The following is a 21,163-nucleotide window of genomic DNA, read 5'->3' on the forward strand; positions in this document are numbered from 1 at the left end:
TCCACACATGCCCACATGTGGAAAATCTGCATTATCCTTCACTGCTGTGAGGTATCTTCATTGTTCTAGTAATTTGTTGCTGAGTCATTGCAGCCCGATGCCCGGCTTAAGCTTACTTTTTTGCCCATGCTGCAGCTCTTTCCTTGACATGGTGCATTTTGGTTCCGTTTTGTATTTTCAGATAGTTTCTTATTCACTAGGATCGCATGCTCGTAAAAATATCAGGAGGTACATACTGTAGTGCCTCGTATATTTCCTTGAAGTATGTCTGTGACTTTCTGTAATTTGCATACCTTTGTAAGATCCACTCATAGAGGGATCTTATGCTGGTGTGTTCAAGACTATAAAAGCACTGTTTTGATGAACTATGGCATGCTGTCATTTCTAGGTTTGCAGTACGAGTGTAGACGGTGTGTTCTCAGGTTACACTAAACTGAAAGAGAAATTAAATTTTTCATTCAGTGCAAATTCTAATTAAGCAAAGGTACACAGAAATGTTGAAGCATGAATTTATTTAAGAAGCACCAAGTGCTGTTAATTTCGCTAAAATGGTGATCGTGAAAGGGCACAATCCATTTATTTGGCATTTTAAACTTATTTTCCCCAATAATATGTACAGTCACAAATAAGGATTTGCTGGATGTGGATGTGGGGAAAAGAATTATCTCAGAGTGGTCTGTGAAAAGCATAGAAACATAGGACACCTCTTCATCTGCTAGGATAGATAGAAACTGAATGGGTAGCGAAGCAATACAGGGACGTTTTTTTTTTTTTTTTTTGCGAATCCACGTTTCATAAACTTCTGTCCATGACTGTATATACCTGAAAAGCTCATAGCAGCATCTAGCATTCACATTGTTGTCTCAGGAGAGCCGCCGGCAAACAACATTGAGGTCAGTGAAACAACTGTTGTCAATTTCAGATACTGAAATTTTTGCTATCCTTAAAGATTTATTTTGATGGCACCGCTAGCAACTAATACAACTGCTGCTTCGGAACTTGCATTGCATTACTCTGTAAAATAGGCCTCCCACAGTATTGGCAACTGAACTTTACTGGCCCCCCCACATTTGTTGTTTAAGGCAAATCGAGGCCATTGCATACTGGACTGCCAAAACTTGCTCTTATTTTTTGCTTTTTATTTGTATTTCATATAACACTCAAGAACTCTGTTCGTGGGATTGATATCTTGGTACTGCTTTTTTGTCCAGCTTTGCTACTGATCCATTTCAGACCCTCTGGTGAAGCAGACAAGAATGTGAGGATGAGGGGTTTGTTAAGATATATACGAGAAAAGCCAAAAGTGTTCAAGTATTCTTGTGTTCTCTCGTATTACTGTCATATTAGGGCCTCTAAGGGCATTTTGAATGCATAGGCAATTAAACATGAATGGCAGAACATAATATTAAGAATCCTCGTCTATTTGTTGTTGTACCAGTGCAGCTTCTGGCACTGCATACAGCGGTTTGCCAACGACCAGTGCCAGTAAGTGCATGCTAGTATTATGGTTGTACATTATGATGGCATAAGCCATAGCTTAGCTTGATTTAATTCTGTGTTTTCTCTGCTTTCTACCGCAACCGTGCATGGCACTGAACATCAAGGAAACTTGTCATCATTGTTCATTTCATTGATTTGAAGGAGAAACTGTAGTAATTATTTGAATGACCTTAGTATGGTAAGCTTAGCAATTGCCATCATAGTATCTTACATACTTTCATCCTTTATGGATAGAGGCTTCACTTTGCAGATTTCTCTAGCCTGACCCCAGCTATGAGCGAAGCCTGTCTCGCCCCATTTACTTTTTTTGGCCACACATAATTCAAGTGTCCGCTACCATTAACCACCACCATTACTGCTTTGCAAAGCTTCTGTACAAGGTACTTGTACTGACTCTTGCTCACATCTGTATTGCAAAAATATATTGACCAAGCATTAATGATGCTGTACAAAATGAACGATGTCATTTTTTATAAATGAAAATGCATGATAAAAGTGTCCATCAGTATAACATATCACCATAAGAGTATTTACTACCTTTCTGCTTTTGCGGCACGCAGCTGTACATAAAATATTTACGTTGGCTGTTATTCTAGCGTACAAATAAGCATAGTGAGGCGAGGCCAGGAAATTTTTTCTCTATTTAATGAGAACCTGTTTCGCTGATTCAAATGACATGAGGTCATCATCATCTTATGCAATGATTCATGCCTGCAAATGGTAGTGCTTTTTTTTTACATTTGGCTTATGGCTGTGCCTGAACCGAGCTAATGTTGAAAAGAGCTCATTTCTTTCCCGATTTAGTAGCCATGGTTTTCAAATGGCTACATAGTAACATCACAGTTTACATTTTTTGAAAAAGCCACTTGCCCTCTGTTCTGTTTTCATACAGTACGCCAAATCGCTATGCTCAGTGAAACATAGGGAAAGCACCATGTTTAAGTTGATTGTCTTCTCTGTGTCAGTACTTTTGGAATTCAGAAGGCGATAACACTAAACAGTAGTAAATTCAATAATTGCAGTGTATAAAACTACAGTCTTGTGCACACATACTGCTCTGCAGTGTGAACAAGGCAAGTAATGCATGTGTGCACTCCTGAGTTCACCTTAATTTTACACTGAACAGCAACAAAGTAGTCTCCAGCACTCTGATAGTTCAGCCACACATGGCTCAGAGCACATCTGCAGAAGTTTCTCAGCAACACTCCCGTTTTTGGCACTTCACTGACAACATTTCGTGTGGGCGGAAAACTTGCGGTTGCAATGAACAGCCATTATGGAGCACCACAGGAGGCAAGTGTTATCTGGCACAGCAAAGAACTATGCTTGCATGCCAACGTGGAACACCTTGCACGAGTGGTGATATGAGCACTGTGATGCCACAACTGCACAGTGGGCAAGTGACCTATCGATGGTGGTACTTGCCGTGTGAAGGTGCGACATGACTCTGGCCTACGTATATGTCCACTTCATTGTCTTTCCAGTTTTCTGTTCGGCCATTCCAGTCTGAGTCGTACTCATTTAGCGAGTGCATGGAACTGGCTGATGCTAGGCGGCCATTGTGCAGCACTCTTTTCTTGCCGTTGGAAAGTGGCCGCGCGTTTTGCCCCACATGAGCATCGAGGAAGGAGTGATTTCCCGATAGGGCTGACAGAGACTGTTGTGACTTGCGAACCTCTGGGTTTCCAAGACCACGATACTTATTGGACATTTGTGAGTAGGATCTGTGTGACTGGCCATCAGCCGTGGAACGGGCCTTAGAGGAATAGCCGTTGGGCATGTGCGAAAAGTGAGAAATATGCGAGCGATTGTCATCCATGACAAAGCTCTGGTTTACAGAGCCATTTGCATTGTCCATGTGGTACATCCGTGCCCGCGGGATACTGCGGCTGCTGTACATGGAGACAGTCTCCCACTCGTCAGTGGGCTTGACAGTTGGGTGGACGGTGGAGGTTGGCAGTGGCAGACGGGACTTGGGACCACTGCTGCGGCCTTGTTTCTTGCGCCAACAGCAGAGGAAGATGATGACAGCCAGTATGATGATGCCACATACAGCTGCCGAGGATGCAATGATAATCTTATCCAAATGAGCAATGACATAACGTTCCAGCTTGAGCTCCTTGCACTGAGATGGTAGCACATCGTCTATGCCAATGTCCTGTGCATCCTGCAAATTCACAACGCACACAACTAGACATTCATTTGTGGGCAGGTTTTGCATTGTGTACCTCCTCTGATCTGGCCGTAGTGCAGGACCGTGTCTGTAGATTTTTTCTCCAAACAGTCGGTAGACTACTTGAAAGCCCAATGGCGATTCGCCCTCTGTCTGCCATTCAATGGTGACAGCGGAGTCTTTTCGCTGGGCATTTAAAATGTGTGGAATGAGTGGAACTTTGTTCAATGGTGCTTCGTTGTCTTGATTTCTTGGTGATGATAGTAATGGCCGAACATGTTTGTCGCTGGCTTGCCTCTGGGAAGGTGCAGGGGCATCCGTTAGCTCTGGAGCATAGGTGACAACGTCAGCTGCTGACTCACTCGAAGACAGGAATGGCTCCCGAAATGTTGTGGTCTCAGCAACGAGCAGCTCATTGATATGAACGCTTGTTGGCTCAGGGATGGTGGTCGTAATGGTTGGCTCCACAGGAGGAACTGGTGTAGTGGTCGTAGTGGTAGTAGTACTTGTAGTTGTTGTGACGGCAGTTGTTGTGGGCGGTGGGCTTGTGCTGACTACTACTGGAGGCTCAGTCTCCACTGTGGTTGTGAGGGAAATGGTTGTTGTTGGTGGTGGTGGTGTTGTCGTTGTTGACACATTGCAGATGAACTCAGAAGGCTCAATTTTGGCAAATGTACGACGCTTGAAGTTATCCGGTTTACCACAGTACTGAGGGTTTCTTTCACGGCTTGTCACTTGGAGATCCTTATTGGCAATCCACTCTGCAATCCATCTTATCCTGCAGTCACATTCAAGATAGGGGCCTGCAATATTGAAGCAAAAACAATGTTAGAACAAGTAGCTCATTTGAAGCTTCACTTTCTGTTCTTTATTATAGCAGTTTCAGTTTTTTGTTTTATTTATCCAAAAAAGCATGAAACATTATATTCAGAAAGGTGAAAACTTTAAAATTACTTCTTGTTATTGCTTCTTATATGACTGAACCAATATTCAAGAAGGTTCACTTGGCACAGAAAAGCTGCATTGCCTTTAGCAAAGGTTTACCAACTGTTTACGTAACATTATTTATTGAATGCTACGGCCACTGTATGGTGGTTGGAGCGACGAGACAGCTTTTGTCTGCTTTTACTGCAGTAGCATTAGAAGCCTCACCTGAGAAAAACCCGTATGTTAACATTCGAGCCATCCAAAAGGCAAAAAAAGTATCACTTGAAAAGAGTCCAGCGTGCACATTTGTATGTATGCACAAAATATTGTGGAGGCTTTATGACAACTATGTCCTTATGCTAAGCAGGAAGCCAAAAGCTTGATGTGTTTGCAGTGGAATACTACGCAGAAAACTAGAAGGCCTTTCAGGTATGATCTGGATCAGATTCCATTAGAATATGCTGTGGAAGTGAGGAATCGATTTCAAGAATTAGATCTAGAAGACAAAGAGCCCGAAGAGATGTGGACTGATGTTCGTGATATAATACAAGAAGTTGCTACTAAGGTAGTTCCAAAGCAAAAGAAATGCAAAAAAGCAAACTGGTTATCTGAAGAGGCTTTGCAAATAGCTGAGGAAAGGAGGATGGCAAAAGGTATGGGGGAAAGAGAAAGATACAAGGTTCTCAATGCGGATTTTCAGAAAATAGCAAGGAGAGATAAGAATGCCTTCCTGAACATACAGTGTCAAGCAGTTGAGGACAACAGCCAATTAAGGAACACAAGAGCTCTGTATAAGACAATCAAAGATATCAAAGGAAGCTTCTGTGCTAAGCTGGGCGTGATAAAGGACAAACGAGGCAAGGACCTCACTGAAGCCTCAGAGATAAAGAAGAGGTGGCAGGAATACACAGAAGAACTCTACAAGAAGGACCCGGATGTGCAAACCCAACATAGGACGGTTGTGATTACTGATCTCGAGCCGGGCATCCTGAAGAGTGAAGTTGAATGGGCCTTAGCCAGCCTTGCTAAGAACAAAGCCAGCGGAATTGATGGTATTCCAGCTGAGTTGCTTCAAAACCTCAACCACGACGCTGTTAACACACTGCATACATTATGTCAAAAGATTTGGACAACCCTGCAGTGGCCACAGGATTGGAGGAGGTCAGTTTACATCCCCATTCCAAAGAAAGGCAGTGCCAAAGATTGTTCCAACTACCGCACGATCGCGCTTATTTCGCATGCTAGCAAGGTGATGTTAAAAATCCTGCAAGGTAGGCTGCAGCAGTATGTGGATCGGGAGCTTCCGGACGTGCAAGCTGGGTTTCGCAAGGGCAGAGGAACTAGAGACCAAATTGCCAACCTTCGCTGGAACATAGAAAAAGCAAGAGAGTTCCAGAAACCCATTTACTTCTGCTTTATTGATTATGCGAAAGCGTTTGACTGCGTAGATCACAGCAGATTGTGGCAAGCTCTCCAAGAGATGGGAGTTCCAATTCACCTCATCTGTCTCCTCGGGAACCTTTATGAAGGGCAAGAGGCCACAGTCAGAACTGGGCATGGTCTTACTGATTGGTTTCCGATTGAGAAAGGGGTGAGGCAAGGCTGCATACTGTCGCCCTGCCTATTTAACCTATATGCAGAGTGCATCATGAGGAAGGCCGGTCTGGACGAGTCTTCAGCTGGAGTGAAGATTGCTGGAAAACGTATCAACAACCTTAGATATGCGGATGATACCACTTTAATGGCAGAAAGTGAAGTGGAACTCAAGAGACTTCTGATGCGCGTACAAGAAGAGAGTGAGAAGTTTGGGCTTAAACTGAACATTAAAAAGACGAAGATCATGGCGTCTTGCCCTATCAAGTCCTGGAGCATCAATGGACAAGAAGTGGAAGCTGTGACAGATTTTCTGTTCTTGGGCGCCAAGATTACCTCGGAAGGAGACTGCAGCCATGAAATTAGGAGACGCCTGCTTCTGGGAAAGAGAGCAATGGTTAGCCTTGACCGCCTAGTAAAGAGCAGAGACATTAGTCTGCCAACCAAGATCCGTATAACCCGTGCTATGGTCTTTCCAGTTGTGATGTATGGATGCGAGAGTTGGACTGTGAAAAAGGCTGACCGCCGAAGAATTGACGCGTTTGAATTGTGGTGCTGGCGAAGACTCTTAAGAGTTCCTTGGACTGCCAGAAGATCAAATCAGTCGATATTGTCGACCATAAACCCTGACTGCTCATTGGAGGGTCAAATTCTAAAGTTAAAGCTCAGCTACTTTGGTCATCTGATGAGAAGAGAGGAGTCGCTGGAGAAAGATTTGATGTTGGGAAAGGTTGAGGGTCGCCGGAGAAGGGGTAGGCAGCGAACGCGATGGTTAGATGGCATTCTCGAGGCATTGCAGATGAAGCTATGTGATGTTAAGAAGATAGTGAGAGACCGGAAAGCGTGGCGTGACATGGTCCATAGGGTCACGAAGAGTCGGACACGACTGAACGCCTGAACTGAACTGACTACCTCTTTATCATGTGTAAAACCAAGGTATTGAATTCAATTCATAGCTCACTCCATGGTAATGCTTTGGGGCTTGAGAATTTCATGCCTTGATACTTTTAGGCATTGATTGATCAAAATGAATGAATGAATGAATGAATTAATCTATTAATATATTCCTAAAGGCCATCAGTCGAGGGTATTACATAGGGGAACAATGACACATGAGTACTATATCAAATGAGTAAGTACAAAGGTGCAAGTACATAATAATACACACATAATAGTGAAATCAAGATGGAACAACCGACAGTATATCCATGAAAAAAAAAAATTGCTTATGTGAGGACTACCAAAAAAAGTATGCAACTAGATGGCTTGCACTCAGTCTGGCCATCAGCTAGAGGGCATCATCTGTGCCTTTGTCTGCCCAGTGGGAAGTGCATTGCTGTTTAGTGGGGTGCAGCATCACTATCACTTTGACAGTGGCAAAATAGATTGCAATCACTGTCACTCTGACAATGGCAAAATAGATTATATTTTTTGCAGAGCACTTATTTTGTCAAACTGTTCAGTTGATTCTTAAAACTTTTGTGGATGATGCTATGACTGATTATAATACCGCTAAGTCATAGGTGGGTGCAGGAATGTTAATGCAAATGTACAGATCAAATCTATCCACTATTCTGAGCAGTGTCAACACTGCACATCATTCCCGTCAGATGTGTCTCGCCGTTAATTAAAAAGATTAAAACAAGTGTAGTGTCTCATTCAGGTATACACTGGCATAGCAGATGGCCAGATGAGACTCAAGGTTTTGAGATATCAGATCTACATAATTGGATATTTTCCAAATACACCTCATATGTGTGCACAAAGTCTCTAGTCCACTGGGTTTCCTGCTGCACAGTGCAGAGGAATTCTGCTAGCACCCTTGGCACCTCATAATTCTTCAAGAGTGGGACAGAAGGTTCTCACTTTGGAGGTGACAAATCAGGGGTGGATTTATGGGTCCTCCTGGGTGGAGGTGGCTGGAAAGAGGGGAGTGCTGTCCCATGTAAACCATGTATTTTCTTGCACCTTTTGGTGGAAAATACTGGCTTAGGCATAGTTGTCCTATGTAAAGCTTCTCACTTGGACGTGGTGCCCCCCCCCCCCCCCCCCTTTCCCGCCTTTCTTAAATTTGCCTCTGATATGGATAGCTCCATTATGAAAGAAAAAAAATTTATGGTTACTTCTGCAGAGATTTCGAAATAGCTCACATCCAATGCCCATTTTGAGGAAAACTATTTAGAACAAAGGAAAATTGTGCTTTTCACTGATTCTTGTTGAGTAATCACTGGTTGAATGCAGATAATGTTACCTTGCTATTAGCTTGCTAAACATGTTTTATAATAGTACTTACCTCCTATACTGATTCCTCTGAGGGTAGTGTTGAGGTGCCGGAAAGGCTCGAGTGGTATAGTTGCCATTGGGTTTCCATCCAAAGCCAAGAGTGTGAGGAATGGATTGTTTGCAAAGGCGTCATCCGGGAGGTTCCGAATTCCATTAAATCCAAGGTCAAGAACCTGCAGGTAAACAGTAGTAGTAGTAGTAGTAGTAGTAGTAGTAGTAGTAGTAGTAGTAGTAGTAGTAGTAGTAGTAGTAGTAGTAGTAAGGGGTTATTTTATTTAAAATACCTAATAATGAAAAGACAAGGAAAAAAAAATTTATGCCAGCCGCAGCGTCTGCCATCAGACACTGAAGCACCTTAGATGAGGCTGGCGGAAATAGTGTGAGTGGACTGAAAGAGGATAGCAGCGGGGAGAGAGGGCAGGGCTGGTTATAATAATAATAATAATAATAATAATAATAATAATAATAATAACAACAATAACAACAACAACAACACTCTGTACATGAGCATGAGGCCCGCCCTTGAGTGTCGTAGTGCTGCTCAGCTCGTCACTGTGGGCAGGTATCGACCCGCGCGGGAGCCTGTTGCCGCGAAGACCAGGATGACGCGTGCACACTTAGCTGCTAGAAAACATTTCCCCGGGGGTTTGCTCTGATCAACTGCCAACCTAAGCGAGGAAAAAAAAAAAAAGTCTCATACGGCAGCTTGTATTATGAGAACTCTACACTGAAGAATGATGCATGTGATACCATAAAGTTCTTTGAAATCATGTAGGGAGTGTGAACCGGAAATAATGGGGCAGGTGTTTAGCCAAGAAGAAATTATTCACTAACGACAGTGCTTACCCGAAGCTCGGTGAGCGTGGCCAGCGCCTGGCTGGGGAACTCCACCAGCAGATTGTTGAGTAGGGAGAGCGAGCTGAGCGTGTCGTTGATGCCTGCAAAGGCGTCAGCGTCGATCTTAACGATGCGGTTGCGCTCCAAATTGAGAGCGGTGAGCGTGTGCATGCCGCTCAGGTCTTCCGGCGCCAGCTCAGCGATCTTGTTCTGCGCCAGATCCAGGAAGGCGAGGGAGGTGAGCTGAGCGGCTGCTCGCGGCACGCGCTCCTGGCCCGTGCCCTTGAGGTTGAGGTTCTTGAGCGAGTCCTGGAGGCCTGCGAATGCGTCATCCGCGATGATCAGTTCGTTGTCGGCCAGCTTGAGCGTGTTGAGGGGCAGGCCGCTGAAAGCACCGTCAGGTATGTGCCGGATGGCATTGCTCGACAGGTCCAGCTGGCGGAGTGAGGCGAGTCGCCTCAGTGCCGCCACGGGCACCTCCTCGAGCCGGTTGTCGGGTAGGCTGAGGCTGGCCAGGCTGTTCTCGAGGCCTTGCAACGCTCGTTCCGACACGTGGCGCAACTGACAGCGCGCCAGATGCAGCGACTGGATGTCCAGTTTGGCAAAAGCTCCGTCCGGCAGTTCCTCAACCGTGCTGTTGTTGATGTGCAGCAGGTCGATGGGCACGTTCTGCGCTGACGCGTGTAGCGCGTTCATGAGTCGGGCGAAGTTCACCGGGCTGCACTGGACGGACAGGCGCTGCGTGCTGCTGTAGGCGCAGATGCAGTCGGCGTGCAGGTCGACCAGGTCCCGCGACCAGGGGCACTTTGCCCGCACTCCAGGCGACGCCGCAAGCAGCGCCAATGCGGCGCTCAGCAGCAGCCACATGGCTCCTCAGGTCCTGCGAAGAAGGTTTGCGGTCAGACACGCGACCTCTCCTTCACGTCGGCATTGACGTTATATAACCTTCGCATTTGTTTTTGCAAATCCGCCGCGGAGGTCATCCAGTTTTGCTACGCGACGGCGCTACAAATGATGCGGCTAATCATGCTGAAGAATGGCGTGGGCTGCTTAGGGTGGAAGAAGAACTCGTCAGCTCTGTTGACAATGCCGCGGAAGAATAATGCTGTGCCGCCCTCGCAGGCAGCAGTAGACCGGCGTGTGTTTCGGGATCTGACGGATGACTGCCGCTTTTGGGCGCGTGCTGCAAAGACGGGCATAATTGAATTTTCCTCCGTAAGCGATGCTGGTGCAAAGCATCCCTGACAGGTCGTCGCAAAAGACGCCCGACTGGCCTTGACCCCGGCCGCCGCGGAAGGCAGCGCGGGGCGGGTTTCGGAGTGCCCGGAAAACTGCGGCGCACACTGCCACTTGGCCCGACGCATTCCGCCTGCCGCTCCGGTCTCCTAACAGCGCTCGCAGCTGACGAGCGAAGAAAGCAAAAAGTGCGGAGGACGACTTTCTGGGCTCAGTCAGGAACAGCGCACAAGTCACGCCCGGCGCAAAATTCTTTGTTGTGCGCGCGCGAGTGTGAGAACTTCGTGTCGACAAGCTACCCTCTTGGGACTCGCAGAAAATGCTCGGTTATTCGTGGTGTTGCATGGAAAAGCGCAAAGGCGAGCGTTGCTTCATCTGATCTTGGTTCGACATAACACGCTCGAATGTGGGAAACAGAATACCGGCAGAGCGTTGGCGTCAGCTCTTACAGCTGCAGTGGCGGCCTGAACCTCTCATTGTTTGTGAGCGTGCGTGCTCGTGTAGTCGGAAGGGGTTTTACTGGCACTCCCGCTCAACTTCACTCTGCGCTATGTCCGAGGGCTCCTCGGCGTTGCTGTCTGACCGAGCAGGAATGCGGTCTTTGGCTCGCTTTTGTGCCGCCCTGCGGAGTTCATCGTCGCCGAGTAGCCCCAAGGAGGTGGAGCGAGAGTCTGCCCGCGCGGGAGTCGCCGGGTGAAAAGCGTGCCTGGTGTTGTTTCCCGTCGCCCCGCGGCTTTGTCGACAGATCCACGGACGCTGGCTAACGACGCCTACCGGTGGTGGCCTCCCTGTCTCGGGCTCTGCCTTTTGTGCGTTACCTCCATGGTTACCGCTGTCCGCTAACGCTTTTGCCCTTCTCCTGAGAGAAGCAGGAAGTGCCTGAGACGTATCTTATCGTCCGGATTAAACTCTTCTTCTTCTTTTTTTTTTTTTTGGCACTAAATGTAAGAGGCGGATTCTTTTCGGGAACTGCGACCACTGCGCCCAATGTCTTTGCGAAGGTACAGATGCGGCCAAAATACGGCACAAGCTTTAAACTTTCCCCACGTGCTCCGTAAAGGAAATATGAGGGTTTATTGGGTGGTTCCGCGAGCGCACTGACGATTCCAACCAAATGTATGTTGCTCTTAATTTCCTATGTTTAAGATGTGAGCGCAGTTTAATCGTCGGAGCATGCTCCCCATTGTGACCGCGAGTGTACCTCGGTTATGCGCACCTATCAGTGGCGTTGCGTGCAGCCTACAACAGTTGCATGCGTGACCTGGCTTCGAAATTGTTGTCTTAGCAGTGAGTGGTCAGTAGCAGCGCGAATCGGTCGCGTGAACGGCTTATCGGTAACCCACTCATCCGTACTTTAGAATGCAAAACTCGATACTACCATCGATAGCCCTTCCATAAGGCTATCGATAGCACTATCGTCAACACTCACCGCTCTCTATACTATGCCGTCCCTCATAGCCTGAGTCGCCTCATAAAATAATGAAACCGATCAGGTATCGCAAATGTTTCTGGCAATATCGCTGGCCAACAACTGTATAGTTATCGACAGCAGTGATATCGATAATACCATCCTTGATTTTTTTTTATGTTGTCGATACTATGTACCCTACACTCGTACCGTACACTCGTACCGTACACTCGTACCGTACACTCGTACCGTACACTCGTACCGTACACTCGTACCGTACACTCGTACCAACCATACCTCGCACCAAGCTCGGCGTCGACATACAGGATCGATGACGACCTGCTGCCGTCTCTCTTTCGAAACCGAGGCGGAAAAACCCGTCCCGGGGATTGCGAACCACCTCTGTCGGTTGGCACAACGAAAGGGAAAAGCGCCATCAACAGAGCCTGCTTTGTCGAAGTCGTGTCCCGCGACTGATTGATGGAACGCGACCAGCCGGTTCTGCGGGGGCCCACCTGCGCTCATCGTTCCCGAGTGCGTTGCTTCGGGTCCTGCCAGAGAGCGTTTTTCAGCAGAGAACTTATTTGCAGGCGCTTTTCAGGCCCCAAACTAGCAACGAGTCCTTGGGCGCGTCGGTAGCCCGAGAAAGACTTGACGTCATGCTCGAAGCATGCAGACCCAGCACATTGTCCTCTGTGCACGTTATATCTCAGTGGACGGTGACCGCAAGCTTTTCCAGTTATCTGGATGCGTCGCCAGATGTGTCGCCTCACGCTGTCTGAGGGGAGGCTTCTGTGCGCTTTGAGAGGGATATAGAAGGACCCGTTCTGCGCGGCTTTTGTTCAATCTCTTCATCCGATTCACGAGTGGCTTGCTACGTGCCGCATGTGTCAATAGGCGGTAACTGTTGCGTGTGTCGCGTGGTGTTGACGACTGCATAGGCGAGTGCGCATATTTAGTTCGTTCGGTTGCTGAGTGTGACTTCGTGAGTTAAACAGCGGTTGCCTTTTAATGGCGGTCGAAATTCGAAACTTGGAGTGATCGGAATTTATTCGTATCCAGTATACCCTGTCTCGTAACCCACGCTCCTGGCTTCAGCGCATAACTTTTACGCGATAGGGATGGAGGGAGGCGAACTGTAAGGGGAGCGCAAGCTGACAGCTGAAAATTCGCCGTCTTCGCGCGCTTTTTTGTCACCTTAACCAACTCTCCCAACTTTCTGCTCTAATCAGCGTACAGGGCTCGCTCAACCAAAAGGCTGTCGGCGTAACCCAGAATTGCGAACCGTTACCATGAAACATGTCGGAAAAAATACACGATTCAGTAAAATAAATCCGTCTTCGTTGGGATTCGAATGCAGGCCCTCCGCATGCCAGGCGGGCACTCAACGCTTGGGTCAAGAGGGGTCATTGGTACCGAGTGTGAGCGTTTTGGATTTTTTTTTTTAACCATTGGAGATTCGCAAAAGGTTTCGAAAAAAAAATTGATGTAGCGTAAAAAGAACCCTTTCGTAGCGGTACGCTGTAAAGACATTGTCCTGGGTGTCAAGAAAAACGTGCCGAATCGTACCAAAGACGTGCTCGAGTTCGCGCAGCTGCAGCCGCTGGAGGCGCGTGGGAGTGGCCTTAGTGGCATATGCCATATTTATTCGAACTTAAGTCCATGTGATTTTTCTTTTCCGGGGCACCTGACCAACGGAGTGAAAGCTGCGCTCGCCCAAAGCTGGTACAGACGTCGCCAACATATCATCTACAGCCTCTTCACTTGCGGAAATGTTTATTATACAGGCTGGCTCATTAAAACGCGCGAGGAATAGTAGCGAACCAAATTTCTAAAGTCTGGGATGACCTCCCGGAACACTTTTTCGCACAGTCGTTCAGAAAGTGCTGCATTCCGAGTGCACTTGATGAAAGAAAGGTCGCTAGCATTTTGTATCGCTGCCGTTCATTTCTTAGAATCACCAGTTACTTCTTCCTCTTGGTGATCGGAAAGTGTGTGCATGTTTGCTCGGTGTTGCAAAACCTCCTCTTCGGAGACGCGGATGGCTGTTTTCTTTTCGTATCGATAATATCCCGGCAGCCCAGCTTCGAGTTGCCCTTTCTAGTCACTGTATTTCACACACACCCGGGTCGTGACGTCGTGTGGCCTTCCCCGTGCAGGACGCGGCCAGCCGCTTTTGCGCGGTCTTGTCGACGGCTTCGCGCTGACAAAAGTGGAAACCGATTTATCGCCTAGCGATGTTCATTTGAGGCGCCGCTCGTATAGCACGCACCTCGCGGGCAACGTCGCTTTGATCGCGCCTGACGTCGAAGTCTGCGGAAGTGGAGCGCGGCCGAGAGGCTGGTCTTTTATGCAACGGCGGCGCTATTGGCGCCTGTTGCGCGTTTCGTCCGAGGCAGTCCGCCGTCGTGGCCACAAAACCTGCCCAATCAAAGTTCCAATTTGCTTTCTCGTGTCCCGAGGCGAAGCCTGTGATTTCGTGCCAGAATCCAGCGCAGTGGGCGGGGTCCCGGGAATGACCGGAAAGCGTGAAATAAAATCGATACTTGCGCTGCTGGCACGCTGTGGCATACGCTCGACAAATGGAGCGCTCCTGCTTCATCCATTTTTTTCTTCATCTCGATCGCACACGCCCTTTCCCTGAGCGCTTGTTTTTATTTTCAGCTTCTGGGTGAAATTTACGCCTTTTTCAATGCTCATCCAAGTATTGACTTCTTTGTATGTCGTCGTGGGTTTTTGTTTCGGGAGCATATTTGTTTCTGCTCTCATTTAGTTAATTCTTTTTGTGTGTATGTGTGTGTGGTTGTTGCTTTCACCTAATTGTTATGTGTAGCCCGGCAAAGAAGAGAGTAATTCGTGGCTGTCGGTCTCTTTTAATTGCAACACATAAGAAGAGCTTTCTTCAGTCGTAGTCTGCTGCACCTTATACTGATTTACTTGAAGATCATGAGGCTACGTGGCTCTACAGCAAGCAAATGCAGTGAAATATGGCGCCAGTGTAATGGGGAACAGTCACTTAGCGCGAAAGAAGGAATTATGTTACTTTTTATGGTCATGCAAAAAACTGGACAAGATGAGAAAAAACACTTCCCACATTTCTTCAATGAACATATTTCTTTTCATCCTCGCCTACTTCTAGGAAATTACTCACTTGTCAATACATCATGTGTTGTTTCATTCCTAAAAGAAGCTAAGTTTTTAAATGACAGATTTTTAACGATCTTTTTAGACCCATCACACGCATAATAGACTAAACCTCGCGCTTGGCGCATGATGGCCTTAGTAGCCTATGTGCCATTAAACCCCACTTTTGACAAAGACTGTACAGGGTCATCCACTTCTAGCTATAACAAGGTCACTCCTTTCAAAGCAACATTGCGTCCGATGCGGGAGCATATCGAAGCAAATCGATACAAGCGCAGACGGACACGGAGGTGGTACTTCGCATGGCCAGTCACTAAGCTTTACTGCATTGACGTGTCGGACGGAATGGCGCTTTAAAAGCAGTGACAGTGTTATAGCTAGAAGTTGACGAGGCTGTACATCGGTTTTCTATCAGCTTCCTTTCCAACACGCCGGCGGGCGGCCGGAGTGAGCACTGTGATAAGTTAGCGAGATGGTTCGGCTTGCCTGTCTAGCGGATAGAACGAGTGAACGCGTTCCTGCCGGATTACGCTTGGCGACGCTCGAGGCTCTAGAGCCGCCAGCCCGAGGCATTTCGATCAGTCGGACTGTTGTCGCGAACCTGCACCAGTATCGCGGGCGGCGGCTGGTCTACGTTTCTTCCCTGTTGGCGGGCTTCGGTTCCCCGATTGGGTTTGGTTTTGAGGTTGGCGCGGCTGCCGGTGCATGTGGGGAGAAACGGCGCTAACAGGTTTGGGAGCGGCTCGCCCTGGTGGCCGTGTGCACTCGACCGCGGGGAGGTCACACTCGCTCGCCGGGTGCCCATCGCGCGCACCTCGTAGCTGACCCCAAACAGTTGCTTACTTTGTGCCACTGTGCTCTCGAAATGCTCTCAATAAGCTGCGACGGGGTGGCTAGGGAAGGCGTGAACAGCGGCTGAGACACGGGGCTACATGTCCGGCGCCCCCTGGGCGTTGACTCGTTTTTGCTAGCGGAGGGCCTCGCAGTGGATGACTCAGCCGCGCATACTATGAAAGAAAACGCACAAAATATACGGGTGCATACATATCGGTCCTGTTTCTAGCAGTACTTTTTTTTTTGATGCGGCGGTTCTCTCGACTGGCTCGGCCCACTCGTTAAATGCGGCGCAAGTACGCGAGCGGAACGAGCTGCGGGCGTATACAGTGAAGAAGTTGCGTGGCGCATGTTTTATGCGCTGCCTGAGCGCTTCTCGTCCGACTCATGACAGGCGACGATGTCGCGCGCGACCGAGGAACGCCTGACTTCGGGGCCACATTTCCGGGGAATCTTCTGCAGGGCGGGCGCGACCGTGCGCCTTGAGAGCACGCACGCGCGCACCCGAGATGCCAGCGCATCTCCAATGCGCATTCGTCATCCGCGCGACGGCCGTCGCGGCCGAGGCGAGGTTTTCCCAAGGAGGGCGCGGCTGGATGGCGTCTCGTCTGCGCCACATCGCATGCAACGTGTGGCTCCATTTAAAGACTTCGGCTCGCGTAAATGGATGCACTTTTGATGGATGACTGTGTATATCGTGGTCGCAGCGGTCACAGTGTGAAACACGGCAGCGCGTCGCTTCGGGTAATGTCGGCGCACTCTGACGGTCCACGAGAGACCAGAGTACCTGAGACGCATACCTCTGGCAACAACGCGTTTGTCCCCTATGCGGCTTGTCGCAAGTGGCCTACTCAGGTAATCGCACGTGGTGGCACTGTAACGGTACCATCGGAAAGACGTAGTGCGATTCTGAAAATATCACGAGGGTGTTTCCGGTAGCCAGTTCGTGCTGAAAACATGATCCCGGAGGGAGTGGCACCGGGTTCGCGAAGAAAGTCTGTGCTAAGAATAACGTCTTGATCGAGAGCATTCGCGCAGGGCGAATAGCGTTCCCACGAGCGTGCAAGCAAGCGCTGCGGTTCCTCGCTGCCCTGTTAGAATGTGCCGATATTAAGCGAATATTACGATATATTAGCCGGCTCGGCTCGAACGCAGAGTGCGTTTGGAAACCGAACCGTTGGCATAGTACCCGCCCCTTGGCTGTTGGAACCCTGAGGGGCTATTAAATGGTTTGGCTTGCGGGGTTGTTAAAGTTATTAAATGGTCTGAAGACCAAACATATTGTGCCCCCCCCCCCCCCCCCTTTTTTTTTTCAAGCTATCGCAGTTTTGCACGAGGGTTTATTAGAGGCGTCTTTTTAAAGGTACCGCCTAATCCCTTCTCTATTTGTTCGGATGGAAAGGTGGGCACAACATGGTCGTCCACCCTTAGGTTGAACACGCGAAAAGGCGGTTGCTCTCTTAGAAGTTCCATTACGTCCAACACGGCCGCACATCGAAAGAAAGTGGAGCAGAGTGGTTTTTCGCATGTCCTGCGACTTCACGATGCACGGCCCTTTCGAATGCAAAGACGGTTCGAGGACAGCGGCCGCGCGCTCGCGTGTTCACCCTAAGAGCGGACATTTAACCATTTAATAACGTTAAGCGGGGACTACCTGACCATAGGGGTGCACTTGATAATGCGTATTAGAGGGAACGTGTTTGCCTTGGCACGGTTCCTGATGAAAAAAAACAAAGGTATTCGCGATCCAGTCCCGACCGCGGCGACTTTATATCGGTGGAGGCGACTCACAAGGTGTCCACCGTTCAAATCTCCGGGCGGCCGAAATTAATCCGGAGCTTCCAGACTCTGCCATGGCTCACGCGCCTCGGCTTACAGCGCTAAAAGCCCAAACAGCGGGATCTAAAGAGGCACAAGATGCATGACGAGCGAACTGACCGTGTGCCGCGTTAGGAACAGTGGTCCCTAATGGATAAGGAGGGGGAGCGCCAGATTAAGTCAGAAGCGCGTTTGTTGGTAATGACACTTCTTATGAACGTCCTCCACTTGGTCATTCTCTCAGGAATCCTGCTACCTGTCCACTGGCCCGACGGTCTTGGTAAAACTGGCAAAGCGCGTTGTCGGGGCACTCAAACGTGGTTACAGGTATCGGGTGCTTCTGTCGTAGCCCGAGTAATCAACCAAACAACAGGTGTCGGGCTGTTGTGCCACCGAAACGTGGTTTCTGGGAGGGGAGGGGGGGGGGGGGACGAATTCACCTTTTGTCGCACTGAGCAGCGTCACGCATCTCGAGTTCGCGTAAGCGCGGAAGTAATTCCCCTCAAGTGTGGAGGAAACGTTGCGCGAGAACAGAAGATGCCTTTCGGCTGCATTCCCAGCGAATAACAGCCGCAGACATTGTAAACCAAGCATATAAAATACTGCGTGAGAGATAATTGGGAAAGGGGGACGAGCAGACTCTGCTGAGCCGGCGCGTGCACAGGCTTCGTGGCCCTCTCGCTCCTCCTCTGTTCCTGGGAAATCGGCCGGCCCGCCGCCGTGTAATGAGAGCCATCTCGGGACCGTCTCCGCGGGCGAACAATGGCGGAAGCCACCTAATTCGTTTGACCCACAGTGTCGATGCCCCGCGGCGGCTCTATTCGGGCCCGTGGCGCATGGCCGCGCGCGGCTCTTTTTTTTTTTTTTCTCTCTGGCTTGCGCACTGGAACATGACGAGCCTCGCATTCACGCCCTGCTGCTTTCGAGGAAACGCCGCCTCGGCACGTAAGAGCGGCTTGTCCCGATACGTTACACGCTCCCTTCCGCGGACGACGTAACGCGCTCCTCCTTCTTTCTTTAAGCTCTTTCGATACTCTTATTATTTCGCCTTAAAAGAAGTTTGCGCCGTGCGCCGGTTCTCGGCGCAAAATGGATTTTCGTTAAACCGTGACCGGCGAGGAACAGAAATATGCGCGGATCGGGCTGCAGGCACACAGCGACCAGCAGCGTCGCGACGTCTGCGCATTGCCCCGGTTGCGTATCTGTGTCAGCGTCTCGAGGTGTGCCCACATTTTCTTTCTTTTCTTCTTTCTTTCTTTCTCTCTTTTTTTTTTTTTCTTTTTTCCCGGTTTGCGCTTCGGTGCGCCTGTGGCTCGCACACGAACCTTCGGGCCGCTTCGTCGGTGTAAACGGATTTGTGCTGTCTGGCGCACCCACCACGCCGTGTCGCGTCTGCGTTGTTGCCTGGTTGATTCACCAGTGCAGCGGCATATTATGTAATCTCGGGACGCAGCTTCAGGAAGCAATGTGTTCCCAGTGTGTGTGTGTCTCTCTCTCCGAGAGACGTTCATGTTTTCGTAATCCTGACCGTTTTTCCTCGTCAGTACTGAAGAACATTCCCCGCGCGGCGCAACCCTGTGGGCATTTTCTGGTGGCTAGAACTGGTGTTTTCCCTCCTCATCGCCCGTGGCCATTTCAGGAACAGGCTGCCCGTGTTCGAGATTTTAGTGTTAACCGAATTTGAGGCTCTACAAGCCATTTGAGGAAGTGACCAGCACCTATAAGATGCGGTGACTTAACCATCGAGATCCTTGCGCGGCTTGCTTAAACCCGCATTTCTTTTGTTTTTAATTGTGTGTTCAACTTGCCCGACTACGAGAGGTGCAGCTCTCGCGGTACGCTTCCCAATGCTTCCCAATTGAACAGCCGTGCTTATGGGGCCGTCAGCTTCCGTGGCAGGAGCGGCATTGCCTGCGCGCGGGTGGGGAGCGTGCGCGTTGTGGCGGGATGCATCGCTCGAGAAATTGTTCTTCGCGTCGCCGGATGCCCTTGGCGTGCTCGCGGCTTTAGGCGATGGCACGAGGTCTCTGTCGGCCTCGACGCACCGTCGTCCCCGAGGGACGTGCGTGGTCGGCGATGGCCACGCTAGCACACGCCGTTCATTGGCGACCCTGGTTGCCGCTGTGGGGCCCTTCTCGGTCGCTATCGCGTCTCTTGTCTCTTCCAAACACGGCTCGCCGCCGTTGTTCGGGGTTTCTTATTAGTGGCTTTTTCTGTTGTTGTTTTTTTTTTTTATCCTTCGCGTGGAATTGTTTTTTGGGGTTTTCGGAGCATCGTTGTCCTCGCATTTTTGTTCTGTACAATCGCCAACGTGTGCAGCTTTTTGGGTTCTCGTGCAAATAGAGAAGCAGCAAAAAAGGAGCGCGTGCAATTCAGGTTACTCTCAGCGACGCGAAACCCTCTTCGGGCGCTCGCTGCTAGGCGAAAGCGGAAGTGGCGGCGTAACCCCGCTTGCCAGATGGAGGAAAGGTCCTCTCTGCGTGCGCTGGAGAAGTCGCTGCCGCGTGAGTTGACTCGCGTGATATTTTCAATTGGGGCCGCCATCGAGTATCCGAGCTGGATTGGCGGGACGAAAGGCAGCGAGCGGTTTTGTGCGAACGTCTCCCGCGTAGCTGGCCGCAACGGCTACTGTGTGTTCTGGCTGGGCCCCGCAGCCGTCCTACTCTAGTTCACAGCGGCTCCACAAAAGTATGCCAGCTGTGCCTGGCTGATCTGTCATGGGTTTTTCAACTGCTTGGTCCTTTCAAATAGGGTGCGTGTAATTGGGTGTTTGCTATTTAGCGGAAGTGCTGGCTCAGTCAATGGCCATTTCGATTTTTTTCTTCGCGAGATCTGGTTTCTCAGCTCTAATAATTATGTCACAACGGATTACTGAACTTCTATTGCGGCCTTATACATTTCCTATCCTCGCATACTCAATGCGCACTTGTGAAAGCCGGTACGCTGCTTGACATAAATTTTTAAGGTAGAAACTGCAGTGTACTGGTCGCCTTTTTTAAAGTGCTTCGTATGGGCGGTTTTACTCAACGCGATTTTATGGCATCACGCCCGTTTATTGTATAGAGGTTCGTGTTGAATGACCTCAGAATAGTTCGCACCATCGGAGGCGGGCTCCATCTCGCTTTTCGCGTCCACCGAAGTTACGGCGCGATAACAATTCGAAACTTGGACATCGATCGTGCTGAGCCGGTCGAAGTTGCGGCACACGGGCGAATGGCGCTTTGTTCACCGCCCGAGCCAATCGGGAGCCCGACTGCTTGAACACTTTCGCTCGTGGGCGAGATTCGTGGTCAGCGGCGCGGGGCTGGCCGCTTGATCGTTTATTGAAAAGAAAATGGGTCATCGCGGACGCTTTGGACGCGCGAAATCGCTGCCCCCCTCCTCCCGCCCTTGCGTTGCGGCGGCTGCCT

At 49.4% G+C, this 21,163-nt stretch overlaps 2 protein-coding genes across 3 annotated transcripts in view; one reads left to right on the forward strand and one right to left on the reverse strand.

Annotated features, from left to right (window-relative positions):
- Rab3GAP1 (RAB3 GTPase activating protein subunit 1) overlaps positions 1–21,163 on the forward strand; it is a 257,376-nt gene that overhangs the window by 59,071 nt on the left and 177,142 nt on the right. The window lies entirely within an intron of this gene.
- LOC146206046 (uncharacterized) overlaps positions 790–21,163 on the reverse strand; it is a 37,045-nt gene continuing 16,671 nt past the window's right edge. The window contains exons 2-4 of the mRNA XM_084590700.1: positions 9,323–10,193; positions 8,487–8,649; positions 790–4,476 (exon numbers count right to left, since the gene is read on the reverse strand). Of these exons, the coding sequence (XP_084446826.1) occupies positions 2,906–4,476; positions 8,487–8,649; positions 9,323–10,180 (2,592 nt within the window). The 5' untranslated portion in view covers positions 10,181–10,193 and the 3' untranslated portion in view covers positions 790–2,905. The remainder of the gene's footprint in view (positions 4,477–8,486; positions 8,650–9,322; positions 10,194–21,163) is intronic.

This window comes from Amblyomma maculatum, chromosome 1 (genome assembly GCF_055883805.1).
Source record: "Amblyomma maculatum isolate TAMU_Amacu chromosome 1, ASM5588380v1, whole genome shotgun sequence".
NCBI lineage: Eukaryota > Metazoa > Arthropoda > Arachnida > Ixodida > Ixodidae > Amblyomma > Amblyomma maculatum.